The 21,785-nt window shown below is 36.8% G+C and overlaps 1 protein-coding gene across 4 annotated transcripts in view; it reads left to right on the top strand.

Moving 5' to 3' along the window:
- Window positions 1–20,886, top strand: part of PPIG (peptidylprolyl isomerase G) — a 53,460-nt gene extending 32,574 nt beyond the window's left edge. For all 4 annotated transcript variants that reach the window (XM_003824293.5, XM_008978042.4, XM_008978041.6 and 1 more), the window contains 5 exons: window positions 13,902–14,115; window positions 14,894–15,061; window positions 16,306–16,393; window positions 19,234–19,370; window positions 19,555–20,886. In XM_003824293.5, coding sequence (XP_003824341.1) covers window positions 13,902–14,115; window positions 14,894–15,061; window positions 16,306–16,393; window positions 19,234–19,370; window positions 19,555–20,665 — 1,718 coding nt within the window. In that variant the 3' untranslated portion in view covers window positions 20,666–20,886. The remainder of the gene's footprint in view (window positions 1–13,901; window positions 14,116–14,893; window positions 15,062–16,305; window positions 16,394–19,233; window positions 19,371–19,554) is intronic.
- Window positions 20,887–21,785: the final 899 nt, after the last annotated feature.

Raw genomic sequence — 21,785 nt, forward strand, 5'->3', positions numbered from 1 at the left:
TTAAATCCCATTTGTCAATTTTGGCTTTTGTTGCCATTGTTTTTGGTGTTTTAGTCATGAATTCTTTGCCCATGCCTGTGTCCTGAATGGTACTGCCTAGGTTTTATTCTAGGGTTTTTATGGTTTTAGGTCTTATGTTTAAGTCTTTAATCTATCTCTTGAGTTAATTTTTGTATTAATTTTTGTATAAGGTGTAAGGAAGGGGTCCAGTTTCAGTTTTCTGCATATGGCTAGCCAGTTTCCTAACACCATTTACTAAGTAGGAATCCTTTCCCTATTTCTTGTTTTTGTCAGGTTTGTCAAAGATCAGATGGTTGTAGATGTGTGGCGTTATTTCTGAGGCCTCTGTTCTGTTCCATTGGTCTATATATCCATTTTGGTACCAGTACCATGCTGTTTTGGTTACTGTAGCCTTGCAGTATAGTTTGAAGTCAGGTAGTGTGATGCCTCCAACTTTGTTCCTTTTCCTTAGGATTGTCTTGGCTATACAGGCTCTTTTTTGGTTCCATATGAAATTTAAAGCAGTTTTTTTCTGATTCTGTGAAGAAACTCAGTTGTAGCTTGATGGAGATAGCATTGAATCTATAAATTACTTTGGGCAGTATGGCCATTTTTATGATATTGATTCTCCCTATCCATGAGCATGGAATGTTTTTCCATTTGTGTCCTCTCTTATTTCCTTGAGCAGTGGTTTGTAGTTCTCCTTGAAGAGGTCCTTCACATCCCGTGTAAGTTGTGTTCCTAGGTTTTTTATTCTCTTTGTAGCAATTGAGAATGGGAGTTCACTCATGATTTGACTCTCTGTCTGTTATTGGTGTATAGGAATGCTTGTGATTTTTGCACATTGATTTTGTATCCGGAGACTTTGCTGAAGTTGCTTATCAGCTTGAGATATTGGGCTGAGACGATGGGGTTTTCTAAATATACAATCATGTCATCTGCAAACAGAGACAATTTGACTTCCTCTCTTCCTATGTAAATACCCTTTATTTCTTTCTCTTGCCTGATTGCCCTGGCCAGAACTTTCAATACTACGTTGAATAGAAGAGGTGAGAGAGGGCATCCTTGTCTTGTGCCAGTTTTCAAAGGGAACGCTTCCAGCTTTTGTCCATTCAGTACGTATTAGCTGTGGGTTTGTCATAAATAGTTCTTATTATTTTGAGATGTGTTCCCTCAATACCTAGTTTATTGAGAGTTTTTAGCATGAAGAGCTGTTGAATTTTATCAAAGGCCTTTTCCGCATCTATTGAGATAATTGTGTGGTTTTTGTCACTGGTTCTGTTTATGTGATAGATTATGTTTATTGATTTATGTATGTTGAACCATTCTTGCATCCCAGAGGTGAAGCTGACTTAATCGTGGTGGATAAGCTTTCTGATGTGCTGCTGGATTTGATTTGCCAGTATTTTATTGAGGATTTTCCCATCAATGTTCATCAGGGATATTGGCCTGAAATTTTCTTTTTTTGTTGTGTCTCTGCCAGGCTTTGGTATCAGGATGATGCTGGCCTCATAAAATGAGTTAGGGAGGAGTCCCCCTTTTTCTATTGTTTGGAATAGTTTCAGAAGGAATGGTACCAGCTCCTCTTTGTACCTCTGGTAGAATTTAGCTGTGAATCCATCTGGTCCTGGGCTTTTTTTGGTTGGTAGTCTGTTAATTACTGCCTCAATTTCAGCACTTGTTATTGGTCTATTCAGGGATTCGACTTCTTCCTGGTTTAGTCTTGGAAGGGTGTATGTGTCTAGGAATTTATCCATTTCTTCTAGATTTTCTAGTGTATTTGTGTAGAGGTGTTCATAGTATTCTCTGATGGTAGTCTGTATTTCTATGGGATCAGTGGTGATCTCCCCTTTATCATTTTTTATTGTGTCTATTTGATTCTTCTCTCTTTTCTTCTTTGTCTGGCTAGCAGACATCTGGCCAGAATCTATTTTGTTAAACTTTTCAAAAGACCAGCTTCTGGATTCATTGATTTTTTTTTTTTGTAAGGGTTTTTTGTTTCTCTTATTTCCTTCGGTTCTGCTCTCATCTTAGGTATTTCTCGTCTTCTGCTAGCTTCTGCTAGCTTTTGAAATTTGTTTGCTCTTGCTTCTCTAGTTCTTTTAATTGTGATGTTAGGGTGTCCATTTTAGATCTTTCCTGCTTTCTCTTGTGGGCATTTAGTGCTATAAATTTCCCTCGAAACACTACTTTAGCTGTGTCCCAGAGATTCTGGTACGTTGTGTCTTTGTTCTCATTGGTTTCAAAGAACTTATAATAATTTCGTTATTTACCCAGTAGTCATTTAGGAGCAGGTTGTTCGGTTTCCATGTAATTGTGCGGTTTTGAGTGAGTTTCTTAATCTTGAGTTCCAATTTGATTGCACTGTGGTCTGAGAGACTTGACTGTTAGGATTTCCATTCTTTTGCACTTGATGAGGAGTGTTTTACTTCCAATTATGTGGTCAATTTTAGAATAAGTGCAATGTGGTGCTGAGAAGAATGTATATTCTGTTGATTTGGGGTGGAGAGTTCTGTAGATGTCTATTAGGTCCACTTGGACCAGAGCTGAGTTGAAATCCTGAATATCCTTGTTAATTTTCGGTCTCATTGATCTGTCTAATATTGACAGTGGGGTGTTAAAGTCTCCCACTATTATTGTGTGGGAGTCTAAGTCTCTTTGTAGGTCTCTTAGAACTTGCTTTATGAATCTGGGTGCTCCTGTATTGGTGCATATATATTTAGGATAGTTATCTCTTCTTATTGCATTGATCCCTTTACCGTTATGTAATGCCCTCTTTCTGTTTTTGATTTTTTGAGGAGACTTCATTCGGTTTTCTAATAATGGCTGTACCGATTTACATTCCCACCAACAGTTTACAAGAGTGTCCTTTTCTTCACATCCTCTCCCTTGTTTTCTTTTTTTTTTTATAATAGCCATTGTAACAGGTGTGAAGTGCTATCTCAATGTAGTTTTAATTTGCATTCCTTTGATGTTTAGTGACATTGAGCATTTTTGCCATATACCTGTTGGCCATTTGTATGTCTTCGTTTGAGAAATATCTCTTCAGATTCTTTTCCCATTTTTAAATCAGGTTGTTTTCTTGCTGATGAGTTGTTTGCATTCCTTATGTATTTTGGATATTAACCCATTGTCAGATGTATGGTTTGCAAATATTTTCTCCCATTCCAGAGGTTGTATCTTCACTCTGTTGATTGTTTCTTTGGCTGTGCGGAACCCTGTTAGTTTGATGTTATCCCATTTGTCTTATTTTTGCTTTTTGTTGCCTGTGGTTTTGGGGTCATATCCAGAAAAATCATTGCCCAAACCAATGTCATGGAGCTTTTTCCGTGTGTTTTCTTTTAGTGGTTTTACAGTTGCAAGTCTTATGTTTAAGTCATTAAACCATTTTTAGTTGATTTTTATATGCATTATAAGGGTCTGATTTTATTTTTTTACATGTGGATATCTAGTTGTTCCAACACCGTTTATTGAAGAGACTGTCCTTTTCCCATTGTGTGTTCTTGGCAATTTTGTTTTTTTAACTGTTTTATCCTACTTCTCATTTTCTTCATTTACCATGAAGTCAGTTAACTTTTTCTGATTATTAATTTGCAATAATTTGCCCTTTTGCTTCCACTGAGTTTTTGTTGTTGTTGTTTTTTGTTTGTTTTTTAACTGTAGTTGTCTAAATAACCTAGTAAATAAATACTCTAGAGGAAGAGACTCTGGGGCTAGATGGCAATTCAAGAGAGGAAGATAGATTAGGAAACTTTAAGGGAATAAATTATTTTTTCTTTAAGCACTACTTAGATTCAGAAGCATCCTACATGTTTGAGAAACTTCTTTTATTTAGACGAGACCATTTGATGCTAACATGACTAATTTGATATATTGTCTGAAATGGTAAGAACTTTAAATATTTTACGTCTTTATATTTGAAATATGTGGCTGATACTATTTTATTACAGATAATGGGCTTGACATTCTAAAAGTAATGGAGTGAGATTACCTTCAAACCTGTATAGAAAGTAGTAAAACCTTAAACTGACTCTGTTCTTACTAATCTAGGGAATAATAATATCAGTAATTAGTTTCTTAGAGTTAGCACATGTGAGAGTCATCTGTAATGCTTTCTGATTCTCACAGTAACTCTATAGTATTACATATCCCTATTTTACAGACAAAGATAGTCAAGAAGATTAAGTTCTTTACTGTGTCAGGAAAAGAGACCTCAAACCCAAGTTCGAGAATTAGAACTTTTTCTGTTATATGTTACTGACTCATTAAAGTTTAAATGTCCTTAAAATTTCTTAAGAATTGCCCTAAGTGGATGATTCTCATCTCACCTTCTAGGTACACTGATTTCCTCTATAATATTTAGAAACAGGTACATTTTGTTTTGTTTTAATTTTAAAACATCCGAGATGGGCATGGAGAAGGCAAAATGATTATTTAAAAAAAATTTTTTTGTCTGCATTCCATTTTGAGTCTGCTAATTTTATTTTCTTCCATGTGATGTCAAATAAATATTCGCAGGTAAGTTATTGCAATAAATTATTGCAGATGTATGCTTCAGCTCATGGGATTTCTTGATGTACATGAGACTGGCTGTCCTTATTTACAAACAACAGGTGTAATGTATGCCTTTTTTCTTGAAGATTCAGTAAAAAACAAGATGTTGAGAATCTTCGAGTAATATTCTACAAATGCAATTATTTACATTAAAAAATACTAAAAATAAAAAAAATCTGTAATGATGTTTGTTACTCTAAACCCTGAACCTACTGATGTTTAAACTTTAGAGTGTTTTTAGTACAGTAGGAATATTTTAGGTTAAGGCATTATTCTTCCCAAGTCATCTAGAAAATCTTCATCATTTATTCTCTACTTGACAACTGATTTTTTTTTTTTTTTTTTTTTAATATTTTAGTCTTTAAGGACACTTGTGTTAGGATCTGTTGCCTCCTTATAAAAGTTAAGTGGCCAGGCACGGTGGCTGACACCTGTAATCCCAGCACTTTGTGAGACTGAAGCAGGAGGATCGCTTGAGCCCAGGAGTTTCAGACCAGTCTGGGCAACATTGTGGGACTCTTCTCTACCAAAAAAAAAAAAATTTTTTTTTTAATTAACCATGTGTAGTCCCTGCTACTTGGGAGGCTGAGGCAGGAGGATCACTTTAGCCCAGGAGTTCGAGGCTGTAGCCTGGGTGACACAACAAGGCCCCATCTCTAAAAAATATATAAATAAATAAAGTTAAGGATGCTGCATGGTTTATATGTTCAGAAAGAGATTGAGGTAATAAAAGAGTTTTTGGCCAGGCTCTGGCTTACGCCTGTAATCCCAACACCTTGGGAGGCCGAGGTGGACGGATCACTTGAGGTCAGGAGGTCGAGACCAGCCTGGCCAACATGGTGAAACCCTGTCTCTACTAAAAATAAAAAAAAAGAAGTTTGCATTTTAAACCATAAACAGTAATCATAGACTCTCTGATAAATTTGTTGTAAAGATTCTTTTGGTACTAAAAGGGCAGTACTTGAATATTTGCCTAAAGGAGGAAGTAAATGAATGTAGCTCTTTATATATTACTTACATCTTTATAATGCATTGTCATCTGAAGAAATAAATGATGGTTTTGCCCATGCCATTGGGGCCAGGAAGTTGTGCTAAAAGTTGATGTAACATCCAACTGTATGTCCCTCAAACTCATGCTAACCTAGCATACCTTGCCCTTATCAGTTTCAGCAATCTGAGATTTGGCCCTTTATTAATATGTATCTGCCCAGGAGTTTCTAAAAGGTCAGATTTGTTTTGAGCCAGACTTCCAATGGCTACTCTGTTCTGAATCACACTGTGAAAAGAGGAAAAGATCTTTAGTTTGAAAACACACTTGGGCCCCTGTTATTCCATAATCCTTCAGTTACCATTCAGAACATTGGTCAGAGTAGATTTTGTCATGCATCTTATATATAAGCAGAGCTATATCTTACATCCACTTAGTAAGTTTGATGGCCTTCTTAATTAATTGGGAACAGTCAAAAAGCATTGTAACACTGTGGTATTTATCATCATTATATTTAAAACCTTGTATGAGAGATTTACACCTGTTTTTTTTTTAACTTCCTGAAAGAAAACAAAAAGACTTCTGAAGAAATCTGACAGTCTTGGTCCATCTATATGTGTTCTTGGTGAGTCTGGGCAATCAATCTTCCTGGGCCTTTCTCTCTTTGCAATTTTGAGATTGGAGATCCTTCTTTTTGTGACTATTTGAGTGCCAGAGAAAATTCAAAGTCAAGGAGAAAAACCTTCCAGCAGATGCAGAGATGGAACACTGGAAGCTAATAAAAGCTGCATCCCCTGTAGAGGCTCAGCAAAGGGCTGTCAAAAGTCAGAGTGGAGGATAGAACACAGACCAGTACCTTAATTAAGATATTTCCTAGTTTTTCAGGAGCTGACGTGACCTCAGATCATGCAGTTCAATTCAGAGTTCACTGCAGTTGTTAACCCATTTATGCCGGAGGTTGCAAGTTTTTTGTGTGAAAAATCAGATTTTGGCAATGACCTTGAGAAGTAGGATATACATAACTCCCACAAGCTTAGCGTACCAATAATGAAACTAAGAGATGAGAGGATTGCTATGTTACATAGTACACAGAAACACAAGAACAGAGTTGTGGCAACATGGTGGTAAGTAGTTGTATGAGAAGAAATGGCAGGAGGCAGATTGCCTGACAATACAGAACAAATAGCACAATAGAGGAAGCAGCTGGTGAATCTTGTACTCAGGAGACAAGTGAAGAGGAACACTAGAGATTCATTTCTATGGTGACAGGGTCCCATTTCAGTGTCCTTATTCTGAAAGTAATTTTGGCACTTTTATTGGAAAATAGTGAGATGTTAAACTTAGAAACGGTTTAGGAGATGCAACCCATAATGTGAAATGAAATTGTCTAAAGACCATTTTAGGAATACTTTTGTTCTTTATTTCAAATCTTATTTTGATGGTGATTTCAGAATTTCCTTCATTTTCAAGATTTCAGGTGAAATTTATTGGTGTAAAATCTGTGGGTCTCAAATAAAAAACAAAGCAGCATTTTCTTACGTTAGGTTTTTACGAATAAAATATTCTGGAGTTATTTCTGGTTTTGTTTTGTTTTTTTGAGACTGTCTTGCTCTGTTGCCAGGCTGGAGTGCAGTGGTGCAGTCATAGTTCACTGCAACCTCGAACTCCTGGGTTCAGTCAATTCTCCCACCTCAGCCTTCCAAATAGCTGGGACTACAGGTGTGCATTGCCACACCTGGCTAATTTTTGTAGTTTTGGTGGAGACAAGGTCTCGCTATGTTGCCCAGGCAGGTCTCAAATTCCTGGTTCAAGCGATCCTTCTAACTTGACCTCCCAAAGTGCTGGGATTACAGGTATGAGCTATGGAATTTGGTTTTTAACCTTAATATTATACTAGTAAGTTAAATGACTAATTGATAAGGTTACATCACACCATACCCCCAAGTAAAGGTCAGTGAAGAAGTTTGGGAAATCATTCTACTTAATAATAAGCAAACTGCGTAATCTAAACTAATTAACCAGAAATGGCCCAAGTTGAAAGTGTTATTACTCTTTGTAATTCTTTTTCATCCATTATGATTCTTAACTTGCATTGTGGTTTTTGCTTTTAGTACTATTTCATTTTACCTTAAGGATACTTACATGCTTGTAAAAGAAACGCTGAAATCAATTTTGTGTAAGTAGTTAGGAAGTAGGGTTTTGTTTGTTTGTTTTTGAGATGGAGTCTGGCTCTGTCACCCAGGCTGAAGTGCAGTGGTGCGTTCTCGGCTCACTGCAAGCTCCACCTCCCTGGTTCACGCGATTCTCCTGCCTCAGCCTCCTGAGTAGCTAGGACTACAGGTGCCCACCACCACGCCCAGCTAATTTCTTTTTGTATTTTTAGTAGAGATGGGGTTTCACCATGTTAGCCAGGATGGTCTTGATCTTCTGACTTCGTGATCTGCCCACCTCGGCCTCCCAGAGTGCTGGGATTACAGGCATGAGCCACTGCGCCCAGCTGGAAGTAGGTTTTTTGAAGAGTCAGCTGAAAACAACTGTTGCCGTATTCGGAATTTAAAATTTTAATTTGAAAATATTATAACTGAGAAATTATTGTATATATTTATGGTATACAGCGTGATGTTATGATACATGTATACAATGCAGAATGATTAAATCAAGCTATTTAACATAGCTGTCACCTCAAATACTATTTTTGTGGTCAGAAATTTGAAACTTATTATCTCAGGAATTTTGAAATGTACAATACATTATTATTAACTGTTCTCACCATGCTATGAAAATAGATCTCAACAAACTTATTCTTCCTGTCTTAACTGAAACTTTGTACCCTAGTTTTAAAATTTTAATACATTTATTTGGTTCGAAATTTAGAAAGTATAAAAGGATAATCTGTGAAAATCTCTTTCCATGAGTTTCCATTCTCACATTTTGTACATTATTCCACGTGTGTGTGAATGTTGGTCTTGTAGAATGAATTTCCTAGAAATGGAATTGCCAGTTTACAGAGGTCGTGCATTTGTAATTTGGTAGACACTGCTACCAGAATATAAGAGGATAAGTTGCCCTACACCCTGTATAAAACTACGTATTATTGTAAACTCTTTCACCTTTGCCAGCCTAATGGATTTTTTTTTAACAAATGCTAGTTTCAATTAGCATTTCTCTGAGGAGTGTGGTGTTAGTGTCTCCTTAAGAGCTATTTATGTTTCTTTTTATATGAACCGATTGTTGATTCCTTTACCGCCTATTATTTACCATTCTTTTATTCTTCCTTTCTGAAGTTCAAGCCTCCTCCTGCTATTTCCTTTCTCTTTGGAGAACTTCCTTTAACCAATTTTTTTTTTTTAAGGTTAGGTCTACTGGTGACAAATTATTCTAGTTTTCTGAAAATGTCTTTATTTCATCAGGGTTTAGGGGATGGTTTCAGGATGAAACTGTTCCACCTCAGATCATCAGGCATAAGCGTTTAATAAGGAGTGCTCAGCTTAGATCCCTCGTATGCACAGTTCACAATAGGGTTTGTGCTCCTCTGAAAATCTAATGCTGTCACTGATCTGACAGGAGGTGGAGCTCCAGTGGTAAGGCTTGCTTGCCTGCCACTCACCTTCTGCTGTGTGACCTGGTTCCTAACAGGCCACGGATCAGTACTAGGGACCATGGCTCTTCATCTCCATGTTCTGACATTACGTTGACTATGTATATCGGTATACTGTTAAGTTAAATAATACTTGTGACTTTGAGAAGGATACAGTTTCAATCATATTCTCAATATGCCTTAATCATATTTTAAAATTTAGGTTAACACACATTCTGAAACTCAAGCCACAGTCTTACAGAATCAATATTGATATTGTGATATCTCCCAATTTTTTGCCTTTTTACCCTTCTGTCCTTTAATGCCATCTCTTTCTCAATTATTTTCTCTCATTTTTTTTCTGAGCAGACTTATACAAAAAGGAACGTAAATTAAATTTGTCAAATATCAAAAGAGAGGAACTTTTTATTTTTTATTTTTTTGGAACGGAGTCTCAATCTGTCTCCCAGGCTGGAGTGCAGTGACGCAATCTCAGCTCACTGCAACCTCCGCCTCCCAGTTCAAGAGATTCTCTGCCTCAGCCTCCCGAGTAGCTGGGATTACAGGTACCCTCTACCATACTCAGCTAATTTTTGTATTTTTAGTAGAGACGGGTTCACCATGTGGGCCAGGCTGGTCTCGAACTCCTGACTTCAGGTGTTCTGCCTGCTTTGGCCTTCCAAAGTGCTGGGATTATAGGCGTGAGCCACCACTCTCCACTGAACTTTTTAATCTTAGAGCTTTTTTATTTGTTAAATCGGGACGGAGTCTCACTCTGTTGCCCAGGCTGGAGTGCGGTGGTGCAATCTCGGCTCACTGCAACCTCTGCCTCCTAGGTTCAAGTGATTCTCATGCCTCAGCCTTCTGAGTAGCTGGAACTACAGGCGCCCATCACCATGGCTGGTTAATTTTTGTATCTCTAGTGGAGGCGGGGTTTCACCATGTTGGCCAGGCTGGTCTCGAACTCCTGGCTTCAAGTGATCTGCCTGCTTTGGTGTCCCAAAGTGCTAGGATTACAGGTGTGAGCCACCACCATGCCTGGCCTATTTTCCTCTTATAGTTAATGTTTTCTGATTATCGGGCAGATTATATTCCTATAAAAACAGTTATAAATCTCTTTCTGGCCTTCCATTTCATTTATTTACTTTGAGGAGGAGTCTTGCTTTGTCTCCCAGGCTGGATTGCAGTGGTGCAATCTTGGCTTACTGCAATCTCCACCTTTGGGGTTCAAGCGATTCTCGTACCTCAGCCTCCCTAGTAGCTGGGATTACGCGTGTGCACCACCACACTTGGCTAATTTTTGTATTTTTAGTAGAGACAGTTTTGCCATGTTGGCCAGGCTGGTCTCGAACTCCTGACCTCAACCGATCCACTAGCCTTGGCCTCCCAAAGTGGTGGGATTACAGGCATGAGCCACTGCACCCAGACTTTTCATTTTATCATGTTATCTTGCTTCACTAGAATGTTTTCTTCAAAAGTGATATGTAAATTAAATAATTGTTTATGAAATGTATTTAATACACTTGGTAAGTGGGCTTGCTGTTGTGTGGTATGGTGTTTTGTTGTTGTTGTTTTGGAGACAGGTTCTCACTTTGTTCCCCAGGCTAGAATGCAGTGGTGCGATCATGGCTCACTGCAGCCTCGACCTCCTAGGCTTAAGTGATTCTCCCTGCTCAGCCTCCCAAAGTGCTGGAATTACAGGCATGAGAAGCCATGCCCCTAGCCAGTGGGCTTGCTTTTTTTTTTTTTTAATTTCAAACACTAAATGGGCTTGCTTTTAAAGTAAATCAACTGTGATGTATTTCTCATAGGAAAGAATCTCAGTGCAAAATAAATAGAAATCAGACTGGTGATTAAAGCTTTTTTAATTGTGGGGTAAAGAGTTACCATATTTTAACAAGTATATTTTATGTTTAAGTGTAGTATTTTTATTTTGCTTGCACAATTTTATGTTTTTATTTCATTGTGAATTTATTTTCTGTGTTAGATTTCCTTAAAATTTGATTTTTTCCCCCTGCAAATCCCTCAGGTTTATTAGTTTAGCATATATAAGTAGATTTTTCAGGTTATATGTTTTTTCATACCCACTCTGTCTCACCAGCAGCATAGGTATTGGATTCAGGTTAACAGTTGGGCTCGTGAGACAAAATTAGCTTCACCAGGCACTAAGGTTACTTACCCTTAAGAAAGGATATACGGCAGGAAACGGCATGGCTGGTACATCAACAGCATAGAGGCGCTGTCATGATTTCCAGGCACAGCTTGCGTATATCCCAAACATCTCACACTTGATAATGTACCTGTTCCTTAGAAACATAACTGGGTAAGGAAGGATTATCTTAGTTCAGTGAAGCCATTACATCTACGGTCTCTTCAGCTTTTATACCTTGTTCCCATTCTCAAGTGCAGCAACATCTCATCAGTACTGGAAAAGCAGTCTGCACAGTGAACCGGAAGTCCTTGGTCAAGTACAAGTAACTTCAGCCAGATTTTCATGTATCTTGGGTTTAGTATATTCCTGTAAATTATCAGTTACAAATTTCCAGGATGATTCAGGCACAGCAGCACATGTGCCTGTAGTCCTAGCTACTCAGGAGACTGAGAGAAAGAGGATTACTAGAGCCCAGGAGTTTGAGGCCAGCCTGTGCAACATAGCAAGACCCCATCTTCATAAATAAACAAGGTTAGGCATGGTAGCCCACACCTGTAATCCCAACACTTACGGAGGTTGAGACAGGAGGATCCCTTGAGCCCAGGAGTTCGAGACTAGCCTAGGCAACATGGGGAGAACTTGTCTCTACAAAAATAAAAATTAAAAAAATTAGCAGGGCATGGTGGCATATACCTGTGTTCCCAGTTACTCAGGAGGCCAAGACAGAAGTATCACTTGAGCCCGGAAGGTCAAGACTGCAGTGAGCTATGGTCTGCACTCTAGCCTGGGCAACAGAGCAAGACCCTGTCTCCAAAAAAAAAAAAAAAAGGCAAGGATAAATTTTCCAAATACCAAATTCAGATGTTCCTGAGGCTAAGGTGGGGCTAAAGGAAAGGTCACAAATCAGCTGTTAACCCTTTCAACTAAGGTTCTGTAACCAAACAACCAACAGATAATCCAAAGATATATTTTCTTTGTTTTCCTTGACTTTTTATTGTGGAACATATTAATTTATACACAAGTGAATAAAATAATATAACACTTTTTCTTTAGCTAGCTTCAGGAGTTTATTTATGGCCAATCTTGTTTTACCCATCATTAGCCACTTTTCCCTTTCCTATTATTTTGAAACAAATTCCAGGCATATTATTTTATCAATAAATGTTATTTCTAAAAGATGATTCTTAAAAACAATACCATAATGATACACACATACACATTCCTAAATATAAAAAATCCTGACAGTGTTCAGATTGTAATTGTTTCGTTAATGTTAATTAATTTTTTGCTGTGTGAATCAATCCAAATGAAGTTCAGACATTGAAATTGGTCTTGTAAGTTGTGTTTTGTTTTTTAATAAATTCCCTCACCATCTTGTTTTATGTTTCCTTGAAATGTATTTCTCAAAAAAGGTAGGTCATTTGTCATGTAGCATTTTCTATAATTGAACATACTGGATTTTACTAATTGAGTCCTTACTGTGTTATGTAATGTTGATCAGATGCAGTTGTGACTTGAAATTCCTTTTAATGAAAACAGGAGTCACACAGGACAAGTTGTCTCTGTGTTTTGCAGCAGCCATGGGTTATCAGTGCCTCACAAGAAGTTGTAAAACAATGATATTTTAACACTATGATTTCTTTTTCATTTATTCCTGGAATGCTTCTGACAAAGAGCTATTTCCCTTCATCCATTTCATTAGCCAGTGGTGCAGTTTGTACCACAAAGGCAAGATAAATGCTTTATACTTTATGAGTATCACTGTGAACTAATGTATTTCTAATATCATCTGATATATCTCAATTTATTGTAGTTCTCATGTATATATCAATATTGTCCCATCTTTGGCCCCAGTTAGCCTCTTCAAATCCACCATGATTTGAATGAGTATACCTTTAGATGGGTCAAGCTCCTCCCAATTTGTAGTATCTTCTTCTAATTCTTGTTATGTTACACCTTCTAGCTTCACTTATTTATATTAATTGATCCTTTAAACTCTGAGGTTTTTTTTACCCTTTTTAAAGTTACTGCTTCCTTAACTGAAATAAAATTTCAATTTAAAATGACTTTTTGTAGAGTCCCCAAAACATTCTATTCATCATGGGCAATTGACTTCCCTCTGTTATGAGTCTCCTCTTGAGCTAAATTTCTTAATTATTAGAAGACTGCTTGGGCATTGAAATATAAGCCCATGCCAGTGAAATCCATTTCTTATCTCTCCATGTTGCTGTAAAGCAGTTTTTCTGTTATTTCCCTGCACTAGTTCTGCCAATCTTGATAATAAGAGGGAAAGTGGAAAACTACAAGATTAGAACATGGGACTCTTCATTGTTATTCTGTGCTTTTAAAAAAATTTCTTATTCAGATGTTTGTTAACATTAGTTTAGCATTTTAGACTCACCTATTTTTTAAAGTGCTTTGGATTAATAGATAAAACTTTGACCAGTGAATTCTGGAGATCTGGACTCTAATCCTGAGTCTTGACTCCTTTCCTGTACTTGCCAGTTCACATAGCTGGATGATCTAAGTGCTAAATACTGAACTTAGTGAGAATCTGCAGAAAATTTAAATCTCCTTCCACAAAGTTTGTCTAAAAATTGTTGATCAAAACCTTTTTGTTTTTATTAAAGTTAAGAAAGAAGAAAAGAAAAGGCATAAATCATCATCATCTTCCTCCTCCTCATCTAGTGACTCAGATAGCTCAAGTGATTCTCAGTCCTCTTCTGATTCCTCTGATTCCGAAAGTGCTACTGAAGAGAAATCAAAGAAAAGAAAAAAGAAACATCGGAAAAATTCCCGAAAACACAAGAAAGAAAAGAAAAAGCGAAAGAAAAGCAAGAAGAGGTCTTAATTTTACTTTTCTAATGCTAGCTTTATATTCTGATTTCCTTTCTGTAAATCTGTTAGGATTTTGGGTCAATTATATGAAACTGTTAAAATAGTGAGAAATATAGCATGGAGCGTAGGACTTTTGATATTCCAGAGTCTATAGATTAAATTTTGGGTACGTTCATTTTCTTTTGAAACAAAACCTATCAGTTCATTTTTTTGTGTACTCAATGAAATAATACAGCTTTGGTGTTACAGATTTGTGTGTTTTGTAGGAGGATTATGGGATTTATGAAAATTGCAGAAAACCACCAGTTGTTTTTCCTGTTTTCAGTAGCAGTCCCCTTTGCTCTTACGATAGCATAAGGATAGAAAGCAGATAATGTCAGTGTATTTTACTTTCTTTTCCATTTTGTTTGAAATAATCTGTGTTTGTACTAAAACTTGTCTTCATCTGCCTATGGCTCAAATGCAATTAATTTCTTTACCCATGTTTTAAAGTATTTTAAATTTATCAGAGTGCATTGCTCACATAGTTTCATATTTTTTATCCATTTTGTAGGAAAATATTTTTTGAGAGTGTGATAATCGAAACGTTTTGTTTTGTTTGTTTTTTGATTGGTTAGTTGGTTTGTCAGAGGAATAGAAGATTTTTCCCATGCGATCACATCTTTGGTAAGGACAGGATGTTTATATTATAGTGATATAAAGGAAAGAAATACCAACAATTGGATACTTCCGTAAGGACATAATAACCAACTGTAACTTGTTTTGTGTGTTTCTGTCTGTCAAGTGCATCTAGTGAGAGTGAAGCTGAAAATCTTGAAGCACAACCCCAGTCTACTGTCCGTCCAGAAGAGATCCCTCCTATACCTGAAAATAGATTCCTAATGAGAAAAAGTCCTCCTAAAGCTGATGAGAAGGAAAGGAAAAACAGAGAGAGAGAAAGGGAAAGAGAGTGGTATGTGAATGTGTATATTTTGCCTTACATGGTTTACCATAGAACTTTTCTTTTTAAAAAGTTATTTATTTTAAACAAGATTTAATTGGTGACCTTGTCCCAAGATTGAAATCTTTTTTATAAAATGTTCTTCCGCAAAGTTCTTTTTTGCCAACCACATAACTAGAAAGGGAAATTGACTTAAATTACAAGTAGGTTCTGAAGTAAAGTTACACATAATAAACACTAATACAAAAAAGAGATGTTAAGCAGCATTCCAAGCCAATAACAAGATACTGTTTAACCAGTAAAACAAGATAGTGTTTTATAGTGTTATTTGTGTACAGTAAACTCTTAAGCAAGTAAGAATCTTGGTTTTTCAGTTTGTCTAATAGGAAAAACTGCTGTTTTCCTTACTTGGTTTACAACATTGTAATAAAAATTGATGTCATGTTCAAATCCTGAAAAAAGCTTACTACGTAAATCTACATTATTAATATCTGTAATGCTAATGGTTCCTTATCAGTCATTTTAATAACTATGTCCAGGCTGGGCGCAGTGGCTCACGCCTGTAATCCCAGCACTTTGGGAGGCTGAGGCGGGCAGATCACGAGGTCAGGAGATGGAGACCATCCTGGCTAACATGGTGAAACCCCATCTCTACTAAAAATACAAAAAATTAGCCGGGTGTGGTGGCGGGCGCCTGTAGTCCCAGCTACTCAGGAGGCTGAGGCAGGAGAATGGCATAAGTAAACCTGGGAGGCGGAGCTTGCAGTGAGCTGAGATCACGGCACTGCACTCCAGCCTGGGTGACAGAGTGAGACTCCGTCTCAAAAATAATAATAATAATAATAATAATAATAATAATAATAACTATGTCCAAAAGTAGAAAAAGGAATATTGAAATATTTTTCTTAGTTATGATCAGAAATACATTGTCATAATACAAGTAATAAAATTCTTGGCCAGGCATAGTGGCTCACACCTATAATCCCAGCACTTTGGGAGGCCAAGGTGGGCAGATCACTTGAGCCACCATGCCCAGCTAATTTTTTGTATTTTTAGTAGAGACCGGGTTTTACTGTGTTAGCCAGGGTGGTCTCCATCTCCTGACCTCATGATCCACCCACCTCAGCCTCCCAAAGTGCTGGGATTACAGGCATGAACCACCGCGCCCGGCCCAGATTCATTTTTATTAAAGTAACATGTCCGGCCAACAAAAGTTTTTAGAAAAATGTGTTAACTTTCTGTTTGCTTCCTTCTAGTAATCCACCTAACTCCCAGCCTGCTTCATACCAGAGACGACTTTTAGTTACTAGATCTGGCAGGAAAATTAAAGGAAGAGGACCAAGGGTAGGTGATTCTTTCCCCAGAGATCTTCACAATATTGCATTTGTCTTCCTTAAATAATTTTAGGGTGTTTCTTAAATATTATTTTAATGTGCAAGTAACTAAAATTTAGGGGAGATGCAGGCATTGAATTATATATTCTCTTTCTTAAGCAGCTTCTGTATGTTGGTACTTCCCAACAGAAAATCCATGAGATATGAATAGATTTTACATTTACATGGTATAAAATGGGATCGAGGTCTTTCTTGTCTCCCGTGTTTCTTGGCAATCACTGTATCTCTATTCTTGTTAAAAATAAATAAAAATTAACCCTATTCTTGTATTTTATTCTTTTTTTATTTACTAGAGTGTCCTCATCAGAATTTAAATATCTTGTGCTTTCACAACTTTATAGAAACTTGGCTATACTTTCCTGTCTTATGTCTTCACTTCCTACTTATTCCTCAAGCATTTTAGTTGTCTTCCACTACCGTTGTTCTGCTGAAAACAGCACTTGATACATAATCAGCTCCATGTCACAAATTCCAGTGGATTCTTTTCAGTCTTCATCTTACTTAATCTTGCTCCTTGTAATATTCTTTCCACCCCCCCTTTTTTTTTTGAGATGGAGTCTCAGTTTGTTGCCCAGACTGGAGTGCAGTGGCATGATCTCGGCTCACTTTAACCTCTGCCTCCCAGGTTCAAGCAGTCCTGCCTCAGCTCCCCCTAGTAGCTGGGATTACAGGCACATGCCACCATGCCTGGCTAATTTTTGTATTTTTACTAGATACAAGGTTTCACCATGTTGGCCAGGCTGGTCTCAAAACTCCTGACCTCAGGTGATCCACCTGCCTGAGACAGGGTCTCATTTTCACCCAGGCTGGAGTGCAGTGATACAATCAAGGATCACTGCAGCCTCAACCTTCCAGTCTCAAGCAATCCTCCCACCTCACCCTCCCAAGTAGCTGGGACTACAGGTGAGCATCACCACATCTGGCTAATTTTTGTATTTTTTTGTAAAAATGGGGTTTCGTCATGTTGCCCAGACTGGTCTTGAACTCCTGAGCTCAAGCGATCTGCCTGCCTCAGCCTCCCAAAGTCCTAGAATTACAGGCGTGAGCCACCGTGTCCACCCATTTACCTAACCTTTAAATACTGTAGTACCTCAGGGTTCCCATTCAACTCTTCTCACACTGCATATACTCCTTGAGCAATCTCATGACTCCCATGGCTGGTAACTGTCAAATTTTTATCGGCATTTTTCAACTCCAAAGACTCATTTGACTAATGAGTACCTCAAACTTGGCTTTTACAAAGTTGAGCACAAGCTCTTCCTCTTCAAATCTGAACCTTCTTTAGGTTACTGATTTTAGTGACGGGCACCACCACCTGTGCAGTTCCTTCCCAAGAATAATCTGATTCTCCCCTTTCAGTTTATACCTTAACTATGCAAGTAACTTAACTATGGTAAGATACATGAATATATCTTACCCATCACCGAATACTGTCATTTCTGCCTCCTAAATATTCAGAAATTCATGTGTTTCAAGCTTTACCCCTGCCATGTTAATTCAACTCCATCATATTGTCTGAGCTGTAAATTTTGATAGTTCTCAATTTTTTTTAATCTCAGTACCTCTTTCATGTTAAAAATTACTGAGGACCCAAAAGAACTTCTGTTGGTGTGGGTTATATCTATCAATATTTACTCTTTTAGGAATTAGTACTGAGAAATACTTGAAACATAAGAATATATAAGCACACATTCCATTAGCTGTGAAAGTAATGATATCAAAACATGTAAACTGAATAACACTATTGTATGATAATGAAATAATGAAAATGGAACAGGCAAATACTGTGATATTATTATGAAAATAGTTTTGACCCTGAGTCTTTAGATCCTAGATCCCACTTTGAGATTCACTGTCTGATCTTTTTTTTAAAATAGTAGCCAGAATTGTCATTTAAAAATGAAAGTCTGATTTTTGTGCCACTCCTTTACCATTGATCTTAGGGTAAATCCAAAATAACTACAATGGCCTATGACACTACACAAAACCTAGTCCTTGCTTACCTCATCAATGTTATGTAGTACTACTTTCCCTTGCAGTTTTTAGATTTGGCCATGTTTGGTCTGTCTTCTCATCATTTCTAAAGCATGCTATGTTTCTTCTTAACTCAGAACCTTCCTGTCAGCATCTTTTCCCTTTTCCTTTTATACCCATTCTATTATAGCTGCATATATGTTTAACACATGTAATTATATGTTCATTCACATGCTTTCCAAGTCCTGTAGAATATAAGTTCCAGGAAAGCACACTCATATATCTTGGCTCACTAATGTTCTCTCAGTATGTAATAGAGTGTTTGGTCATCCTAAGGGTTGAATAAGTGAACATCTACACATTTACTCTGTTTTCCCCACAATATGAGAAATATTTGCTTTGAAACATTAAGTATATATAACATTTAGATTGGAACTTGGCAACTTATAAGTTGCTCTAGCATTACTTGGTTAGGACTCTTCCATGGAGAAGACGTATGGCTAGCAGCTAAAGTTTTTGTGATTAATGTTTCTTGGAATTTGCAACATGACAACTTAAGTTTCTCTGCCTCATTGATTTCCTATATGAAAATTGGGAAATTTTAGTAATTTTCAGGGTATAGAAATATCAGACGTTTTATTTTAACCTGGAAACATATACTTTTAAGCTACTGTTTTAATGTTTTTTATATTTTTTTTATTTTGTACCCCTTACTACCTCCTGACCCTCACCCCAGTACTTCCCTCCCTCCCAGCACCCATGCGAGTCCCTCTATACTTCTATACATTAATTTTTCCCCATTTTAATTTTCTTTAGCGTTATCGAACTCCTTCCAGATCCAGATCAAGGGATCGTTTCAGACGTAGTGAGACTCCTCCACATTGGAGGCAAGAGATGCAGAGAGCTCAAAGAATGAGGGTATCAAGTGGTGAAAGATGGATCAAGGGGGATAAGTAAGATTTAACTATTATTATTTCAAATGTAATGATAAGTATTTGTTTTTACTATTATACATAAAGTTATTGTCATTTTAGTTATTGCTGAATACCTTAAGAAAAGTAGAATATCATTTTAGCTAATAATATCTACAATTCTTTTCCTAATAACATTTCCCCAATTCTTTTTCTTATTTTTTAGGAGTGAGTTGAATGAAATAAAAGAAAATCAGAGAAGTCCAGTTAGAGTAAAAGAGAGAAAAATAACAGATCACAGGAATGTATCTGAGAGTCCAAACAGAAAAAATGAAAAGGAGAAGAAAGTTAAAGACCATAAATCTAACAGCAAAGAGAGAGACATCCGAAGAAATTCAGAAAAAGATGACAAATATAAAAACAAAGTGAAGAAAAGGGCCAAATCTAAAAGTAGGAGTAAGAGCAAAGAGAAATCAAAGAGTAAAGAAAGAGATTCAAAACATAATAGAAATGAAGAAAAGAGGATGAGGTCAAGGAGTAAAGGAAGGGATCATGAGAATGTTAAAGAAAAAGAAAAGCAGTCTGATTCTAAAGGAAAAGATCAGGAAAGGAGTAGAAGTAAAGAGAAGTCTAAACAGTTAGAATCAAAGAGTAATGAGCATGATCACAGTAAAAGTAAGGAAAAGGATAGACGCGCACAATCCAGGAGTAGAGAATGTGATATAACTAAAGGTAAACACAGTTATAATAGCAGAACAAGAGAACGAAGCAGAAGTAGGGACAGAAGCAGAAGAGTGCGATCAAGAACCCATGACAGAGATCGCAGCAGAAGCAAGGAGTACCATAGATACAGAGAACAGGAATACAGGAGAAGAGGACGGTCACGAAGCCGAGAGAGAAGAACACCACCAGGAAGATCAAGAAGTAAAGATAGGAGGAGAAGGAGGAGAGACTCACGGAGCTCAGAGAGAGAAGAAAGTCAAAGCAGAAACAAAGACAAATACAGAAACCAAGAGAGTAAGAGCTCACACAGAAGAGAAAATTCTGAGAGTGAGAAAAGAATGTACTCTAAAAGTCGTGATCATAATAGCTCAAATAACAGCAGGGAAAAAAAGGCTGATAGAGATCAAAGTCCCTTCTCAAAAATAAAACAAAGCAGTCAGGACAATGAATTAAAGTCCTCCATGTTGAAAAATAAGGAGGATGAGAAGATCAGATCCTCAGTGGAAAAAGAAAACCAAAAATCAAAAGGTCAAGAAAATGACCATGTACATGAAAAAAATAAAAAATTTGATCATGAATCAAGCCCTGGAACAGATGAAGACAAAAGCGGATGAGTGAGTTATATAAACTTACTTCCATTCTGTTTCGGATTTTAAGTTTGAGAGACTTGCTAATGAATCTCATTTATGTTGTTTTCCTTTTCATTGTTTTTGGATTGTTTTATGTTTGTCCTTTTTTTTCTTAATGTGGATTTCATTGAGTTGATTTTTTGATAATCTGCAATCTGGATAATTTGTACTGCTAAAGTTTTAATAAACTCGACATGAGAAAAACACTTTGGTGTAGTACTGTGTGCTGTGTTTAACTATTTTATGTATGCATTACTGTGTTGCAACAATTAGCCAATAGCCTCCTAATTTGTTTAGTCAGCCATTTGGAATGGTTGCAATGCATTGTTGCAAAAGCTTGTGTTTCTCATGATTAAAGTAACTTTAGAAGCCACTAGAAGACATCTTGTATAGATTTTCTGATTGCGTTATAAATAGAGGTTTGCAGCGGTTTCTTTTAATTACACAGAAGCAGGGTCCTAATAACCTGAGATCTTAAATCATCACTTTTGATTTTATAGTAATTTGTGCTTTAAAATAGATGTATTTATATTGCACTTCATACTCTATTCTTTATAGTTCGAGCCATAGCTTGTTTCCTATTAATGCTTTTCCTGTCTGGTTGTGTTTTACTTAACTGCCTATAAAAATCATAAGAGTAATTTTTTTCAGTTGATGTACTGATTGAGCTTGAGTTGCTGTTATACAGCATTTGACAGGAACTATACCTTGGAAAATCAGATTGTGATTCTCAGTTCTGTGTTGCTTTTGGTTTGAAGAGTTTTGGGAACGTTTTAATTATTAATTACCCTTCTCTAAAATTTAAAAAAAAAAAAAGCTTTTCTCATTAAAACATACCATTTGTGCAGGTCCTTAAGCTATACAGATTCTAAAAATTGTTAGTATTGAGACATTAACTTCTAAGATTTCTCTTTTTTGGCCTCCAACCTATATAGAATTGAGTGTTAACTCTGCATGGATTTTGTTTGTTTGTTTTAATTGAACTGACTTCTCTAACTCTCATAGCTGTGAGTTCCAAATGGCAAGAAAATGCATCTTTTCTATATATGTATCACGATAGGCTATAGCATGTTTATGACTCTGGTTTCTTTCTCTTCAGGTGGTT

The sequence above is a fragment of the Pan paniscus genome, chromosome 13 (genome assembly GCF_029289425.2).
Source record: "Pan paniscus chromosome 13, NHGRI_mPanPan1-v2.0_pri, whole genome shotgun sequence".
Classification (NCBI taxonomy): Eukaryota; Metazoa; Chordata; class Mammalia; order Primates; family Hominidae; genus Pan; species Pan paniscus.